Source organism: Mycothermus thermophilus (assembly GCF_041956435.1).
Source record: "Mycothermus thermophilus strain CBS 625.91 unplaced genomic scaffold VTJ04scaffold_1, whole genome shotgun sequence".
In the NCBI taxonomy this organism is placed as follows: Eukaryota; Fungi; Ascomycota; class Sordariomycetes; order Sordariales; family Chaetomiaceae; genus Mycothermus; species Mycothermus thermophilus.
In genome coordinates, this window is record NW_027191427.1 from 2,791,325 (window position 1) to 2,808,447 (window position 17,123).

The window sequence follows — 17,123 nt, forward strand, 5'->3', positions numbered from 1 at the left end:
TCTCTCTCTCTCTCTCTCTCTCTCTCTCTCTCTCTCTCTCTCTCTCTCTCTCTCTCTCTCTCTCTCTCTCTCTCTCTCTCTGTCTGTCTGTCTTTTTTGGTCTTCGTAACTTTGACACGTTTAATTGATGACCCTGATGATGATCACCGATCAACCCATCCTCTACCACTTGGTGATGAGGATCGAGTTCGCAACTTGAGATACTTTCTCTCTTCCGTTGACTAAGACCTCCAACGGATTGACTCTAGGGAGTCTGTCGGCGGTGTTTCTTCTCTGTATGTCCTTCAGGGCGAACTCGGTGTTGATGTCCCACGAGCCAATGGAGATGCCGAAATGGGTGTGGAAGGGAAGGCGGCTCAGCGGCGCTTGCTCGCGGCGTGTCTGAACACAGGGAAATCTCAACCAAACACAAGAAGGAAAAAGTGAAGAAAACACAGCGCTAAATTTTTGGACTTGTCGAGAGGAAGAAACACAAAAGATAAGGGAGAAAACAAAATGGCCCTTCTTCACTTTTCGCTCCTTGCCATGCTTTTCTTTTCGCGCGGCTCGACTTACACACAGCACCCCTCCCCCTCACTCCGGGTCCGGGTCGGAGGGCGGGCGCCATTGACGTGTGAGCGCGTTATTGGCTGCTTTTTTGCCCGCCCGCCTCCCGGGGGCGAGGCGACCTCACTTGCTTGTGTGCTTTCTGCTTCTGCTTCGGGGGTAACCTACCAGGTTGATGGTGAAAATGATGAATGAGGGGAGGAGGGGCACGCGTCTTTTCTCAGTTTTATTCTCCCAGACACACAGACAGATACGCGCGCACACACACACACCGTTTTTCTCTCCGGCCTTGGCTTGGTGCAAAGACATATTGCGCGCATACCTTCCTACGATGTAATGCATAGGTGCGCGGGTGCCAAGTCAACCTGCCCGATGATGTCGTTGTAAAATTGTGGACGAGAGTATGGCAAAGGTCAAGTTCCGTCTCTGGGATTTGACTTGACACCATCGGGATCTACTTGTAAGCTGGGGTACCTCAATAGATCAGGTATAGAAGATGGCTAGACTGTTCCCTTTATCTCTTTCTTGGATAAATCCATAACAGCCATGCGATATGGATTTGGTACTCTTCAAGGCTTTGGATATTTCCCATCCAGCAGCCAGGCGGTCTTGCACCGTCACAGGTACATGAAAGATTCTTCGACACCTACCGCCATGAAACGGATTTGTGGTTTCCGCTCTTCCAGCAATCGCCAGGATGAGTCCACGCTTGAGAAGTCGAGGTCGGCGCATACATGTCCATAGTGATTGCATGTCGAGAATCTGACCGTGACTGGGTTGGGCATTGGACGACACCGCGGTGTGACGAGGTGCTAGTCTCATTTCCCATGGTTCCGTCACGCAAGCAACTCTCCTATTTCTGTTCGTTGTCGGCCTTCAGTTCTCTCTTCGTGTGGAAGGAATGATACCAAGACAGCCCTTGTTCCTACATGGCGATCAGCAGTAGCCGAAGCCGCTAATCGGTCCAGTCCATCACCAAACCAGGCAACCAAAGTCGAATATCACAGGGAGCATTGCCGCCTCGGGAGGGCAAACCAGCGGTCATACGAACTGCTCTATTTTTGCTGCACAACCTCCCAACCTTCCCCAGGACAGCCGGCTTGACCGACCCGCCCATCATCACCATCCTCATCTCAACATCACCGTCCACAAGCAGACTCGCCAGGAGGGTATCATTACCGCAGGGGCGGCCAGAGAAACCCGAGTCGTATTCCTATCTTCCGAGGCGCCGTGCGTGCGGACCTCGGCAGGCCGTCGACGATGGAGGCCAGTATCGACTCGTAGTAGCAGTAGTAGAAGATGGCCAATGCAAAGATGCTTCCGAACGCCGTCCGTTCCCTCGCAATTCCCCTCCGCGGCCGCTTCCCAACACCCGGACCCAAACCATGAGGACAATCAACGATACGACTTCTGGAACCTCGCGCGGGCACCCCGACCACCAAACTTCTTGGGCTCGCAACGCCTTGGGTCGGCGACTAGCAAGCTGCGGTCGAACTGGATGAGGGCGGACTTGAGGGTGTTCTTCGAGTGCTCATCGACATACTTGGCGTAGTAGGCGATCTGCGAAAAGGGCATCCACGTGTCAGTATTATTTCGCTCTCTCTGGTCGTTTCTTTTCTCTTCTCTTCACGTCGTCAATCGAGGGGGGATAATCGAGGGGGCACTAACGATAGCCTTGGCGATCTGTTCCAAATCTTTGTTAGCATTCTGCTTCCCACAAACGAGCCTTGAGAGGGGATCCGCGAAAACGTACAGCCTGGCGCGTAGCATAGACCTGGGAGGTGTGACCACCACCGGAAACCCGGATGCGGATGTCGACGTCGGCGAACTTATCGGTGCCCAGGATGAGGATAGGCTCGTAGAGCTTCGCCCGGAGGATCTCGGGGGCGAACAGCTTGAGCGGCTTGCCGTTCACACGGATGAGGCCCTTGCCGGCGACGCAGCGCGCCACGGCTGCAATGAGAAAAAGTTGTCAGCAAGAGATCATTTTCGACTGAATCGAGACCGATTGAGGCATCGCGTGCATACCGGTGGCATTCTTCTTCTTGCCGAACACTTGAACTGCTTGGGTCGCCATTTTGTGCTGGTTCTGGCAAGATAGGCTTCCTGCTTGTCGGTTCGCGGACTGGGGATTTTGGTCGTGCTCCAAAATTTGTGTGTGGAGGGGAAATCGGGATGGGGCTAGCGGCAGTCACGTGGCTGAGCTCTGTGGCTCGTGGGAAAGGGCGTGGCTGCACGTTGGGTTTGGCCCGCTTTTCTCTCGGCGCCGGGATGTGGGTCTTTCCGGTGCAACAAGCCGGCCATGGGCCGTGCGCTCCCGTCTCCGAGTGTGAGAGTCCGGCATTCCATGAGGATTCCAAACACAAATCTCACTCCCATTATCAAGACATACCGTATACCTACTGTAGTGAGCGTCTAGGAGTTAGAGACAGCTTGGTCCCTTACCAATGAGCTCTCTGGACATTTTCAGGGGGTAGGTTGACATCTGCATGGTTTGGAATCTTTGAGGCTGGCTGTTCATCAAACCTACTAACTACCCCGTCCATTACGCAATACCTGAGGCTTGAACCTAAGATTGCTTGAAAAAGAACTGGTCTTGAGGACAGACTTTGACCCCATGTTGGTCGGTTTACAAAACAGTGTTTTGCCCGCTTTTGTTTCGGTCTGTCTTGACAAGGCGCTCGCGACGGAATTCGAAATACGCCAGATTACGCCGTACTCCGTGTGTATACATGCCAGCCGACCACGCTCAGCCAACTGGCACGGCTCCTTTTTTCACGATATGGCGTGGCAGAACAGTCTGCGCCTCATCATCCTTGGGTGATGAGTGACGTGACCAGAGACGACTTGGGCCAACATCCAACCATCCAACCTGGTCGAAAGGCTGAGGGCCTGCGTTTGCGAGCACTTCAATTCAACCCATCTTCAGAAATCTAGACAAAACTCTAGACAACGCTCCTGTGTCGGCCAGCGACCATTTGGCCCCTCAGTTTTGTCTTCTGAGGGGTCATTGACAAATGCACAGTAAGACGGCCCAAGATTCCTTCGGGGGATGCGCGTTTTGCAACTGCTTCCTCGACGGCTTGGCTGACATCCGAGCAGGGCGTCATTGGGGTTGCCAAGGCGGCCAAGTCCCGGAAGACCCGACTCAGCCACGGAAGCCAACGTTTTGTTGCGTGTGCGTCAACGTGTGCCAACTCGCCAAGTCACACGGTATGCATTCTGCCCAACATGCAGTTTTGCGCTGTTCCGGCACGTCGGATTGCCGAGCAATGCTGCGCCTTCAGCTTGGTTTGGCACAGTGTCCAAAACCGGCTTTTGTCCTGCCGTCATTCATCTTGCTCTGTTCTGGCTTTGTCTCGCATCATCTCTTACTCACCAACCACCATCTCCTCTCCGTCACCGAACTCAAACCGCCACATTCTTCCACATCTGACCACCGCTTGCCGTCATCAACTTCCCCCGTCGACGGCTCACCTAAAACACCTACACGTATACGCGACACTTGAACCAAACGCAGCGATAGTATCGACACTTCGATCGTTGAGTGCTCTCGCCTAGAAAATGGCGCCAGTGGTCGAGCAGTTGGCCACGATAGCCAAGCGCGCAGACGGGTATGACCAGGCAATATCACCCCTCGATATGAATCGCATCTTGCTAACAACTCCTCCAGTTGCGGTCAGGGCCTGTACCGTGGCGCCGACGGCTATTGCTACTACTACAATTCATCATGGTATTGGTGGGGACGCTGGGTGTTCGCCGGGCTGGCGGTCCTCTTCGTCATCATCGTCTTCCTGGCCCTATTGTACGTCGCGCGCACCCGCACCCTTCGAAATCGCATCTAAATGAGGCAGTACGCTAACGGACTTGCAGCCGCAACTCGCGCCGTCGCAGGAGAATGGGACAAACGCCTTTGTACGGGACGGGCTGGATGGCGCCTGCCCCGCCGCCGCCTTACTACCCGCCGCCTCCGCAGTACAGCGCTCAAGATCCCAATGCCTATAAGATGGGCTCCTACTACGCCGGTCAAGAACAGGGTGTGAGCACGGAGACCCCTATTCAGCCGCCTCCTCACACCTACCAGCCTCCCACCGCCGGCCCTTCTTCGTACCAGCCCCAGAACGACTATGCGCCGCCGCCGGGCCCCCCGCCGGGCCATGTCGCCAAGTAGTAGATGTCGAGCGATGATGTACGTATCGGATGGAGGAAGAGGTTGCGCGGGGACACAGCGTTGTTTGTGAAACGGTACAGGTTACTGGGAGGGAACATTCCTTTTTTGAATGACGGGAAGCGAAGACACATACGCGCAGCAGGATTGACGGCGTCTTGAGATGGTTGGGTATCAGTCGTTTTCCTTGTTATCGGCATTTTCTTGTTATTGTATTGCGATGGACAAGCGGGTGGCTCTCTCTGCTTTGGCATGTTGATGAAAAAGAGCGATGGTCATGGAGCTCGTTTCCTCGGGCTCGGTAGCGAAGGTATGATAGGTACTTTAATTTGATATATGATGCCCACAGTTTATTCCTAGCATTTCATTTTGACCTTGGGTCTCGGTTGGCGCTACCTATGAAGCTATGGGAGCACAGGGCAATGCGTGTTTCCACGAAGTCCAGCCCTACGGGACATCCCTAGTCGGTTCAACAAACATCTTGCCATACCTAGTTCACAGTAATGCTGGCGATGGGTAACAACAAGGCAAAACGGTGTGGGCGAACGTCACGCACGACATCCAGAAGACAAGTTGGACACATCATTAGCTCATGAAACGGCTGTTACATTCATCTTAAATCCCGAATCAAGGAGCGTTTGCTGGTCCCCACTTGTTCCACCAAAACGTGAACGGGACGAACGTTCCCGCGACAAAGGCTGGCGTTTCACTTACCATGCCTCAGCGATGCGACAGCCGGTGCGATGTGCGACGTGCGGCTGGGTTGCTTGATCTCAGGGGCGTGTTACCGGGCTCTTCTCTGAACTCCACATTGCACGCATCTTTGTGCTCCACGGTGCTCGTGGACGATGGTGTGCAAGCTTTCCAGATGAATCGCTGTTTTAAAGATATGGCAGTGCTTTGTCGGAGCAGAGGATGGTGGGACAAAGTTGGTTGGCCGTCAAGGACTTTGAGCCAGCGGCTGATGGGGGAGAAGGTGGTCTGGGTTTGGGGCCGGGAGGATCCGAAAAGACGAATGGGTGTCGGAGGGTGGTGAAACAAAAAGACGTTGGTTCTGGTTGTTTTATTTCGAGGTTTTCATGCCATCGACGTTCTTGCACCTGGCCTACGTACCAGGTAGCAGACTTCGATGTATAGCCTCTATTTCACCTCACCTTTCCAGCTGCCCGTTTTGTATTACAGACTTTCGTCTTTTCAACAGCGGAAATAGACTTGGCGAAACTGATGGTGCAGTTGCGGGCAGAAGCACGCAAGAGTCTTGCGAGGGCACCAGACCTGAAATTAACCAACCCGCCGCATCCAAGCAGACCGGTGGACGACGGAACGCAGTTCCGTCCTGCACGTCCTCGGGCTGAACCATGAGTTGAGTCTGGTTCAAAGATTCCTTTCGAAAGTGTTCCTTGCGGTGACCTGATGCAATACGAAGAGATGAACGAGTTGTCAAAATGGAAGCGCTTGACGTCATAGACGTTTTTAGACGTGTTCGCGGCTCTTGAATCATAGAGTTTGCCACATGGAATCGAAAGTCGAGGTTCTTGTTCTTTGAATAGATTCCAGCTTTTCTTTCAGGTCAGACACTGGCGCACCAACACTAGAACGGTTGGCCCCTGTTGTCAGCATGCGAGCATTGCGCCGGTACCTGCAGCACGGCAGCCGAGGGGCGAGGGAGCAAAATCAACCAATCAACGTCAGTCCATGCCACTGTTCCTGCACTTTAACCTTTTGCAGGTGCGCGCCAACCCTGTTCTGGGCTGCAGTCCGCCCCAAACCAGCCAGCCTCCGCCGCTGACTGTGCGAGCGTGCGCGGACTTTCCTCCTTTCCATCCCGTCCCGTTGACGGCTCATCCCTCCTTTTGACTGACTGATTGTTCTTGTTTCCACTCCCAAGCCTCGTCGCCGTCAATTTTCTTCCGCCCGTGGAAGACGGCCATAGCCACGCCCTCTGTACTTTCGTTTCCAAAACTTTGGCTTTGAATTGGGACGGCCGTCGCTCGACTCCATCCCTGTCCCTTTTGCTCTCCTTTTTCTCCTCGACGACCCGCGCTCATTTCAACAACCGCATTATTCTTGTCGCTTCCTTTGCGATCGCAGTCAGCTCAGTGTCGCCACTACGTATTTTTACACGCCGCCGAGTCGTTGCCCCTGATATTTGATTGTTGAGGACTCCGAGGTCTTTAAACATCCCGACGAGACCTGCCTTTCAGAAGCGTTGTCCACCGAGTCGCGAGTCGCAGAGACACGGCATCACGTTTCAAGACGATCACACAAAGCACACTACCGCAAGGCGCACAATGGAGGCGTAGCGTTCGCTGGATAAAGTTGTTCGAAACGGCCCATGCAAATCTGGGCCATCTTAACTTAGCAGACGGCATTTTTGGTTGTCTTGGACACGGCGCAATCCCGATCGCGGAGACACGCGAAGATCGGGCAAGATGCCGCCGGTCGATGTGGCGATGGCGCAGAGTTTGAGGAGGGGGTTTTTGGATCTATTCGTGGCCAGTCTGCAACCGGCGATCCAAAGGAGAAGCTTGACCGACCAGATCAATGATGTGAGCACCGCGTTTTCCAGCTGGGACAACTGCATGCTCGTCGACTATTGCAAGTACGTTTTGACCGTCGGGTCCCCTTTCTAGCGGCGTCGCCGCAGCGCTGACAACTCTATCAGGTGGCCCGTGATTTCACTCATTGCCATCGCTGGCTGCATCATTATTGGTGTCATTTGGTGCATCATCCGCTGCGCTTGCTGCGGTCTCTCATGTTGCTGCTCATGCTTCTCATGCCTTAAGTGCTGCGGCGACTGCTGCGGCTGCTGCGACCCCCCGAGAGGCAGCCGCCGCAAGTACCTCGACGAGCCCTACATTCCGCCGAACCATGGAGACGCCTACAAATCTCACGAGCCTATGCATGCAGGATTTGGTCCTCCAGCAGCCGCCGCTGCGCCAGCGAAGAAACAGCCGGATTATCCTCAATACGCCATCTTTGAGTCGAGCAGCAAGAAGGATGATGATGCTCTGCCGGCCATGCCCAGCTGGGAGACAGCTGAACAGACGAAGGTGATTGTGGAGGAGGAGGAGGGTGTTGAGATGAACGCGCTAAAGAAGCCAGAGGCGGGCGCCGCCGCGGCTGGTGCTGCTGCTGGCGCAGCGATGGGGGCATCCGGAGCTCGGTCTCCGACCGGCTCACGGTCCCCGGTGCCTCCGAGTCCAGGCCACCACAGTCCTGCACCCCGCAGCCCGGGACTCCGTAGTCCCTATGGGGCGCCAGATCAAGGCCCAGGGCCCGGCGGATACTTCCCCGCCAATGGGATGGATAGGAATGATCCTTATGCCCAAGGCGCACCATCATACAACCAGCCGGCAATGGGATACAACCAGGCAGGCCGCGGGTATGGAGCTGGCCCAGGGAGGCAACCGCAAAGGGACTACGCTAGCGACCCTTATAACGACATTTACGATGCGTATGGAGACAACACCGACGGGTATGGAGACACTGCCGCCGGGTACGGCAATAATGCTACTGGCTACGGCAGCAACACTGCCGGGTACGGTAACAGCAGTAACGCTGGATACGGCAACAATGCCACCGGTTACGGCAGCAGCACGACCGGGTACGGCAACAGCGCCAGCGGCTACGGCGCGTCCAGCGACTACACAGCCCCCGCCAGGATGCCCGAACCCTACGACAACTATGCCGCCTCCAACAAAACACCCTACCCAGACAACTACAACAACAACAGCAACAGCAACCCCTACTCCCAGTCCAGCCAAGGCTACGGCACCGCCCGTCAACAATCCCCGCATGCCGCACCAGCAGCCGCCGCGGCCGGCTACGGCATGCCGCGCCACGGAACCCCCAGCAACGACACTCGCCGGTCTCCTGCTCCTCAGGGCGGCGCGTACGGCGGCAGCGGCAGCGCGAGCGGTAACGGCTACGGCGCGGCCCGCGGCCCGTCACCGAGGGGGTACTCGCCCTCCCCCGGCCCCGGCGCGACCAGCCCCAGCAACGCGGGCTACGGCTACGGCGATAGCAACGGCAGCGCAGCCGCGGCTGGGGGGTTTGACTTCTCGGCGGGCGCGTACAGCCGGCCGCCGACCGCACGGAAAAATACCGGCGGCGGAGGAGGAGGAGCAGCACCGTATCCGGGGTCAGGGCAAGGAGGGAGGGGCGGGAATGCCGGCGGTGGCGGGTATTCGGGGTATAGGGGCTACTAAGTAGCAACTAACTGGGTCACTTGGCTCGTCTGGTATGACTTGCACTTGCTTGCTGGATGTGGATTGAACGGGCGCTTTTGGTGGGTTATGTTTCGGTTTTTCTTTTTGTTGCTTTTCACCTAGGGTCGTGGGGCACGGTACTCCATATAGATGGTGTTCGCCTTGTATTTCTTTTCTTTTTTGGTCTCCCTTTCAGCCAGCTTGTTTTGTGATGGGTTGGTGATCTTGGTGATGATGACCTGATGGGTTACATATCAATGTCTCTGCGTTGGGATGGGTGTGATGTTGTCAGGGGAGGCGATTTGAATGAGCTGCTGTGCAGGATATCTCATGGGGTTTCTCTTCTGTTTCTTGGGATACCTCTTGAGATGTGGGTGGAACTTGGTTCTCTGGGTTGTGGCGTCGCTTGTACCTATGTACAAACTCCGATTCAGTGATGATTCTTTTTTACTCTTGCTGTGTTTCTTGCCTGGTTTTGTTGAGAATTTCCCTTTTCGCCACATTTGCTCTTCTTCCTGTTCATGTCCAGGGGCACACGCAAAACTGGGGCGTTGGGTGGTGCTTTGGCCACAAGGACTTGGATTTGTGGGAGAGGATGGTTGAGACAACGACGCTGGATCAAATCCTCGGCTGACCGGTCTTCTAACTATGGCATGCCATGTCTTGACAGGAGCATCTTACCTTAGTGGTGTCGTGTCAAATGCGTTGTTTGTGGTGTCGGTTGATAACAGTGAACACCAACAAGCCAGGCATCAGCGTTTGGATTGAATAGCTCTGACCATTGAGAGCGAGCTGTCGAGCAAAGCAGGTAGCAAATAATTCGTTTCTTTCCCCTACGAACCGCAACCGCTCCAGAGCAGAGCTGGTGCGGATACTTAATTTCGGACAAAGCTCCAATTCCTCGCCCCCTCCTTTTCTTCGACTCGGCGCTCGCGGTATGCGATATACTCTGTGACGGGCCAATCCATCGAAGGGTCCGACCCCGCCGCGCCCAGAACGATGTGTTTGGCCACGACAGTGGGTTTGACAGGGGATAATAAATATCCCGGTGTTCTGGGATAGGGAGGCTTCATCCACCAAGGGGCCAAGTAGGCATCCATGGGCCGGATAACTCGGCTGCCGGAACTGGAGCTGAGCTGAGCTAGGGGACTCCGTAGGAGCCGATGGGTTCAGCTAGGTGAGGATCAGCCGCCTCCTGAGTCTGCCGTCTGTACATACCTGATTGTTCTCTAGCAATACTCAACAACTCCCAGCCTACGAGAATGTTTCGCTAGGCTCTCTCATAAAAATAAAGAGAGCAAAAAGGGGGAATGTGTCTCGTCGCGTTCCTCGACCAACAAAAAGAAAAACATGGCTTTGCCTTCCACGATTCGGACGGGATTGTATGGAGGTAGGCATGTATGTATTACACCCAGCAATATGAACGTAATACACGCCAGACGGCACGACACAAACGCACGCGCGTAACCCTGTGGGACGTGAGCTTGATAACAAAGCCCATTTGTGAGTTGTCGAAATCGTATCATGTCGTGCTTGGGGCCAGAAGGCGGTCAGAAAGGGCCAAGTTACACAAACATGTCTGCTCCATACGCGAGGAGGGTCCGAACTTGTCGGGGACGGGTCTTCTTCGTGGCCGGGAGGACGACGTAGTATGGGGTACCTATGGATGGATGTAGGAAGTGGCTCAGCCCGGGATGGATGGGGCCCGTCGACCTAGGTGAGACTGGACGCCAACTGTCAAGATCACTTGATGTTTCAACACGACAAAAGCCACTGGCTACTGGTAGGCTGGCGTGGTCGACGTTGTGGCCGGCCTGATATAAAGCGCCCATGGCCTAAGCAGGACAGAGGCGCCGTACGGAACACTCGGTAGATGCCTGGTTGCTAAGTGGGACCAGTTTGTCTGGACAGCCGGGGTCGAACAGAGTTTGTTTGGCTTGGGAATGAGCATGAACAGCGCTGCGTAAATTCCGCTTAACGCGATCGTGTCTGCCTGGGCATTACGAATACAACCTGGAACCCAACGAAGTCAAGGCTGTGTTGGGCAGCCTTTCGGGATGTCATTCGATCTCGGCGCGGCAGAGGGAAACCCTGAGGTTCCGGAGTTGTATGCACAGATCCCATGTCAGGCTGCGGGATGGTGGAAGTCTTGAGCTTTCGGTGACTTCCAGGATGAAGCTAAATCGCTGGGCAATGTGGGGCATCTCTAACCTGTCCCGAATTAGAAAGACCCCTGCAGCCCTGAGGGGCTGGGCTGGATGACGTCCTTGGCCGTTGAAAGTGCTTTTTTGACTTTTTTTGTCCGCTGAGTTTTTCCTCTGCTGCGTGTTTTCATTCTCGTTGACTTGGGAAACGCTGCACCGCTGTACATGTCCGTTGTTTGTGTCTCCTTGATATCAGACATCAATAAATCTGCAGTCTCCACGAGAGGAACTCGGCACTTCGTCAATAAACAACTCAGCTGCGAACTGTGCATCTGACACGGCAGCAGTGAGCACGTCAGGATGCATAAAGAACAGAGCAAAAATGAAGGATTGGCGGGTTCGCTTGGAGCATGACTTGGGGCCTGTCTGCGGCTGAGGCGGTGCCAAAAGGGTTCACACAGCGAGACAGGACTGGACACCCAGGAACCTGCCGGCCGCCACAGGCAACGACCCGTTGCGGCGGGGACAGAATGATTCGTCCTCACACCGTCCTTCTCCGTGGACCAGTCGTTGATCTTCGTCCAGCTCGGCTCCCGGACGCGGGGTCCTTTCTTGGCCTGTTGACTTTGTGTTTCGTCGTTACCTGGTGTGTTGGGCTCCTCCGCGTCATTTTTACCGCGCCGATCCTCTTCGCCTCCCACCCCCTTGGTACCGTCTGGTCGTTCCCGGTTTATGTGTCATGGCCTTCGTTGAAGTAACCGTGCCATTTCAACCCTCGTCTTATATGTACATACGACATACAAGGGCGTGACCCTCCGCAACGCCTACCTTGCCGAAGTACCTGTCAGTCGACGTCACGGATCCCTCGGTTCTGGCCAACTTTCCCTGGTTGGAAGTGTTCAAAGAATCCAGCTGTTGACACCGGGGCTACCAGGAAGCCCTGTCATTCCCTTCTCCAGTCAGGGAGTAACCTCGGTGCCCGACAGAACGGCCCCGAGAACAGACGAGCTGGTTCTCCACAGTCTCTTTCTTCTCCTGTTCCTCTCTTCACAGGACCTGTCTTCGTTCCTTGTTCCCTGCGCCGGCCGTCTCCCTTGCGTTCTGGCCGCCACCGATCTCCGATCCAAGGAAATCATAGCCCAACGCCTGGGCCATTCTGCGTCGTCGGTCTGATCCCTTTTGCGGACCACGGGGTGCCCCTCTCGAGTCGACGCCATGGATTCCTGTAAGTCCTGTCTTCAAAGAGCCCGGAAGGGCGGGCCCATTGCTTGTGTATCCCCGTCCCCTCCGCCGCCCTAAGCCTCAATCGAGACGTTCTGGAGTCCTGTATCGAGGGATCAGCAAGAAGAGGGAAAATACAACCAGGAAAGGGAGTTCGAGAACGAGTCACATATCACCTGAAGGAACCCCGTTCCGTTCAAGGACGCCAGACGACATCTGGAGACGGTGTCGATCTCATACTTTCTTCAGAGCTGAAGAGACGAGACGAGACGGACGAGACGGATGGCCAAAGAATCAGACGAAACCCGACGCAAACAATGTTGTTGACTAAAGAGGGGGGCACTGATGTCATGGGGACGGGGAACCAAAGGCGGCACTTGGGCTTCTTTTCGTCATGTTTGTCAAAACTCACACATCCTCGCTCAGATTGGACCCAGCCGCCAGCCGGCCTTCCTAGCCGGAACCCCGTTACGCCGTCTCCGCCGCCGCAAGCAAACCCCACTGCTTTACCTCCGTCGCCGACAGACAGCACCGTTCAGAGTGTAAGCACCGTCACTACTCGCTTCAGCCAGGACTCCAAGACGTCGTCTCGCTTCGAGTCCACCGCCACCTCGAGTCCACGCTCCTTGATTCCCCCGCCCGAAGACACCCCATGCTTTGACAGCGGCTTCCGGTCACTACAACAGTCACCACCTCCCGTGGGCGACGCTGCTCCTCCCGGTACGCCGCCTCGCGGGCCGCCCGCCGTTACGTCGACGCAACCGACACCTCCACGCCCGCACCGCGGCCGTGCCGACCGCAGCCCCTCGCCGGACCGTCCAACATCCCGAGCCATGCTGCAGCCTCACCAAGTACAGCACCGGCATCTGTCTCCCGGCCCGAAACATGCACGCGGTCGCAGCCTCTCGGCTCAGCCTCCCCCCGTGCGCGGGGTTTCGACAGATGCGCCCCGTGCCGTGTCCGGGCCCCTCTCGGGCCTGCCGCCGTCGGCGCCAACATCGAGCCAGGGAAGTCCGCCAGTCATAGCTGCCGACAAGAAGAAGCCGCGCAAGAGCTGGTTCCCTGGATCTCGGTCCAGAGCCAGCTCGGGCGCCGGCAAGCCTCGTTCGGCCGCTTGGATCCTCACCGATCCCCCTGTCGACTATAACACCACGCCTCTGGTGCAAGGCGAGAAGGTGCCCGAGTTGTGGAACGAGGCGGGAAATGTCTACATCTACGTCCATCCTAAGGAGAGCGGCCAAGGACCATGTTTCAAAGTGGCCGATAATATCTTCAGCAATTCCTCTGTGCTGATTGAGCTCCTGGTAGCCGAAATGATGGCCACGAGCAATCTGGGCGGTGCACCGCAAGCAGGCCCTGTCACCGAGGGCCATCTGTACCTCCCGCTCGGGAACACGGATCTCGAGCGTCTTATCGCGGCTCGCAACCTGTTCGCCTTCTTGACGCACCAGCCACTCGTCGCCACACCCGAGAACCCAACCTTGTTCGCTGCCATCTTGCAGGTGGCAGGTCTGCTGCGGCGTTTCAACTTCAGCAGTCCCGACGGATCGTCGTTCGGCGAACACGTCGATGTCGCCTTCGACGTGCTCTGCGAGACCAGCGGCATCGCCGACGTGCGCCAAAGCCGCGAGAAGACGCTCGAGGCGCTGATCCTGGCCGAGCAGATGAAATCGTGGAACCTGTACAACGAGGCGTTCGCCCACGCTGTCGGCAAGTACGAGTCCCTTCTCGAGCTTAAGTCGCCCTTGTTCGAGCGCATCTCGACCAGTACGCGCCAGCGCCTCGACCGCGCCTACCTGGACCTCAAAAGCCGCCAGACGAGCGTGAACACGCGACTCGAGGCTTTTGAATTCCCCTCGCTCTTCTCGGGCATCGCCAACTCTACGTCCACGGAGGAGTACCGTCACGTCCGGTTCAAGGAGTGGCGGACTTCGTTTGGGAAAATGCGGAGCTTCGTGCTGGGCTACTACAAGACGCTGTTTGGCCACTGGCCTCCGCGTGCCCGCAGCAAGAAGAACTATTTCTCCCAGAGCGGCTTGAACCGCCAGTGCCTCAAAATCTTGTACTCGGACTTTTGCGCCCTGTACGATCTCCTGGTCGATCGGCAGTCCATGACACCCCGTATCATCGGCGAGAAGGCCGAGGCGTCCCAGGACAAGAAGAACAAGGAAAAAGAGGGCGAGGACAGCCAGCAGGATGAGAGAAAGTTGGCTGAGGCGTACATCTCTGCGCTGCGCAGGGTTCTCGACGAGTTCGACAAGTCGTCGCCGCCAGTTTTGCCGCCCATTCCCTTTGACGTGCCCAAACTGCCATCCATGACAGCCATCTACGAGAACTACCACGATCTCCCGGCCAAGAAGCAGGCCAAGTACAGCAAGGCGCTGCAGCCACATGAGACCCAACTCATTCTCATCAAGTCTCGCAATCTGGACACCGACGCCCTCAAGTTGCCCTTCCTCGACGCTTACAAAGAGTTCGAAATACGCGAGGCCAAAGGCGGTCTCCCGAATGATCTTCTCGACCAGCGCATCGGCCACTGGCTCTTTCTGTACGTCGTGATCCAGTCTCTGCCCATGCTGGTCATCGATGCGCCAGGGCTGCGCTACACGGAAGGTGTTGAAGACTTCCTCTGCGAAGCGCCTCAAGGCAATCCTCCATGGACGGAGGACGCTGGTGCCACCCGCAAGATGTGGTTCCAGACCAACGACTCCGCCGTCGTCGAGCTTTCCGCCGACGTGGTCATGTTCTCAGTCGAGGGCATCTACATGCGCTCTCACTGCTGGCTGGCGGCCAAGGAATGGGAGGCTTCCGGAGGAGCGTCCGCCACCGGCCCCGGTTCCTCCGCCGCCGCCATTCTCGGTGCCGACGGCGTCTCCGCACCACTTCAGCCTCCTCATCCAGCCTTCCGCGACATGGAGCCCTACCCTCCAGGACCCGGCTCCGGCACCGACTCGGCCAACCACCGCCGCTCCCAAAGTCCCACCAGCCTCCAACAGCAACTACAACAACCTGGCTCCCGCGCCGGCACTCCTCCCATCACCGCCTCAGCAGCCGCAGCAGCAGCAGCTACCTTATCTCCGCCCACCCTCCCAGCCTCCCGACCCTCTTCGCGCCCTTCGTCCCCGCACCTCCGTCCCACGCTCGCGCCGTCTGCCTCCTCCCCGCACCTGCGCCCGCGCTCCTCCTCCGTCAACGAGCGCGCGCGCCAGGCCATGCGCACAAGCATCGCCATCGGCCTCGAACCCCTGCCCATGCCGGCCGGGCTGGCGCCGCTGGATCCGGGCTACCACCGCACCTCGCGCGTGGTGAGCGTCGGGTCGCCGGGGAGTCCGGGGGTCGATAGCCCCACTGGTGGTAGTTCTGGTGGTGCGCCATCGCCGCCGCTGCTTGTGGCCCCTGGGCATGGGCAGTTGGGGGTGCCTGACCAGCAGCAGCAACAGGGGCCGACGCTTAGGATGAGTAGGTCCGCGGCGTGCTTGAACCCAGGAGCAGCAGGAGGAGGCGAGTTTGTTCCGTACAAGCCCGGTGCCGGTGCCGGTACGCACATGCGCACGTCGAGCTACGGCAGCTTCGTCGGGGCGAACGTCGTCCCTCCGAATGGCCATGGAGGAGGAGCGTTCGGGCACGCGAGTCACGGGAGTTTGGGGTCGCTTGGGCAGCTTCATCATCATCTCCACTTGGGCCCCCACCACCACTATCAGCACCAGCAGAGTCCGTTGAGCGTGTCGACTTCTGTTGGTGGACCGGTCGGTGGTCAGCAAGGGGCGGGAGGAGGAGCGGCGACGGATTCGCCGGTGGGAGGGAGCACGTTTGATGATATTCTGAAGGGGATGGATGGGAAGGAGAAGAAGAAGAAGAAGTTGTTTTTGATTTGATTTGAGTTTTGGTTTTTAGTTGAGGATTAGAGGAAATGGGCTGGGCTGGGCTGGGCTGGGTTGGGAGGTGAGTGTGGTTCTTCTCTGGCCTTGTTGGTCGTGCTCTTTATATCATATTAGATGCTTTTCCTTTTCTAGAGTGGAGGATTCCGGCACAGGATTGGGGCCTTGAGCTCATTATGGGTGTCCTAATGGATGTTTTAGGGGTTTGAAAATGATACATGGAGGGTGGGGCTGGGAAGAACTAGATGCAGGGCTAATGTGGTGGTTGTGTTTATCATAACTCGAGCCCCAAGGGCATCCGTTGACTTTTCTTATTGTTAGATGGGAGCTAGATGATTAGATGTCTATTTGATGACTTCACGTCTTGAATGTCTATTCGAATAGCAAGGCAGAAGGCAGAGGAATCGACCGCCTCGAGTAAGGTAATGAATCACTGGATGTTTCTCGGATTCAACGTTGATGTCAACGAGTCTTTGCTCCTTGCTATCTTTTGAGGCAACATGAGGTACCCGATGAGGCACGTATATTACCATAGAGAGACAAGCTGCCTCTTGGACCCATCATCTCTTCAACGTCCTGCGAGGCATATCTGAGACTCACACTCCAAGTTGCTCTTCCCACCAAACCAACCTTAAGCCTAGCTGGTTGCCAAAGTCGGAAACACGCCAGATATGTGAAAGAAAGACAGAGTCTCACTATATTACGTTCCTCTGGAACTAAGTTCAGCCTTAGGATCAGTTAATCTCACCATCCATCCCATATTACTCCTCCAGCCTCGAGACAATCTTGAATAGAGGCTCTCAGCCTGACGGCCTCACCCGCCACATCCGCCACACCCAAACGTGGCTGTCACCGTTTCCTCTCCTTTGTCAGCCACGCAAAGCCACACCACCAACCAACCAACAACGGCATACGGAATGTGATGACATATGCACTGAGGCCCACAGCGAGATCG

The 17,123-nt window shown here is 56.4% G+C and overlaps 7 protein-coding genes across 7 annotated transcripts; 4 read left to right on the forward strand and 3 right to left on the reverse strand.

Annotated features, from left to right (window-relative positions):
* Nucleotides 1-1,941: 1,941 nt before the first annotated feature.
* Nucleotides 1,942-2,623, reverse strand: VTJ04DRAFT_1041 (40S ribosomal protein uS9; the record flags this gene model as incomplete). Its single annotated transcript, XM_069358146.1, has 4 exons — nucleotides 1,942-2,106; nucleotides 2,215-2,229; nucleotides 2,300-2,499; nucleotides 2,575-2,623. The coding sequence occupies 4 exons, from the start codon at nucleotides 2,621-2,623 to the stop codon at nucleotides 1,942-1,944; spliced, it is 429 nt and encodes a 142-aa protein (XP_069223650.1).
* Nucleotides 2,624-3,563: 940 nt separating this feature from the next.
* On the forward strand, nucleotides 3,564-4,055 carry VTJ04DRAFT_1042 (uncharacterized protein; the record flags this gene model as incomplete). Its single annotated transcript, XM_069358157.1, has 2 exons — nucleotides 3,564-3,570; nucleotides 3,649-4,055. The coding sequence occupies 2 exons, from the start codon at nucleotides 3,564-3,566 to the stop codon at nucleotides 4,053-4,055; spliced, it is 414 nt and encodes a 137-aa protein (XP_069223651.1).
* A 55-nt stretch (nucleotides 4,056-4,110) lies between these two features.
* On the forward strand, nucleotides 4,111-4,717 carry VTJ04DRAFT_1043 (uncharacterized protein; the record flags this gene model as incomplete). Its single annotated transcript, XM_069358168.1, has 3 exons — nucleotides 4,111-4,160; nucleotides 4,220-4,351; nucleotides 4,420-4,717. 3 exons carry the CDS (start codon nucleotides 4,111-4,113, stop codon nucleotides 4,715-4,717), a joined length of 480 nt encoding a protein of 159 aa, XP_069223652.1.
* Nucleotides 4,718-4,904: 187 nt separating this feature from the next.
* Nucleotides 4,905-5,431, reverse strand: VTJ04DRAFT_1044 (uncharacterized protein; the record flags this gene model as incomplete). The annotated part of the gene is made up of 2 exons (XM_069358179.1): nucleotides 4,905-5,070; nucleotides 5,397-5,431. 2 exons carry the CDS (start codon nucleotides 5,429-5,431, stop codon nucleotides 4,905-4,907), a joined length of 201 nt encoding a protein of 66 aa, XP_069223653.1.
* A 1,715-nt stretch (nucleotides 5,432-7,146) lies between these two features.
* On the forward strand, nucleotides 7,147-8,925 carry VTJ04DRAFT_1045 (uncharacterized protein; the record flags this gene model as incomplete). The annotated part of the gene is made up of 2 exons (XM_069358190.1): nucleotides 7,147-7,316; nucleotides 7,380-8,925. The coding sequence occupies 2 exons, from the start codon at nucleotides 7,147-7,149 to the stop codon at nucleotides 8,923-8,925; spliced, it is 1,716 nt and encodes a 571-aa protein (XP_069223654.1).
* A 254-nt stretch (nucleotides 8,926-9,179) lies between these two features.
* On the reverse strand, nucleotides 9,180-9,893 carry VTJ04DRAFT_1046 (uncharacterized protein; the record flags this gene model as incomplete). The annotated part of the gene is made up of 2 exons (XM_069358201.1): nucleotides 9,180-9,567; nucleotides 9,874-9,893. The coding sequence occupies 2 exons, from the start codon at nucleotides 9,891-9,893 to the stop codon at nucleotides 9,180-9,182; spliced, it is 408 nt and encodes a 135-aa protein (XP_069223655.1).
* Nucleotides 9,894-12,284: 2,391 nt separating this feature from the next.
* Nucleotides 12,285-16,165, forward strand: VTJ04DRAFT_1047 (uncharacterized protein; the record flags this gene model as incomplete). The annotated part of the gene is made up of 2 exons (XM_069358212.1): nucleotides 12,285-12,294; nucleotides 12,717-16,165. The coding sequence occupies 2 exons, from the start codon at nucleotides 12,285-12,287 to the stop codon at nucleotides 16,163-16,165; spliced, it is 3,459 nt and encodes a 1,152-aa protein (XP_069223656.1).
* Between the last annotated feature and the right edge of the window lie 958 nt (nucleotides 16,166-17,123).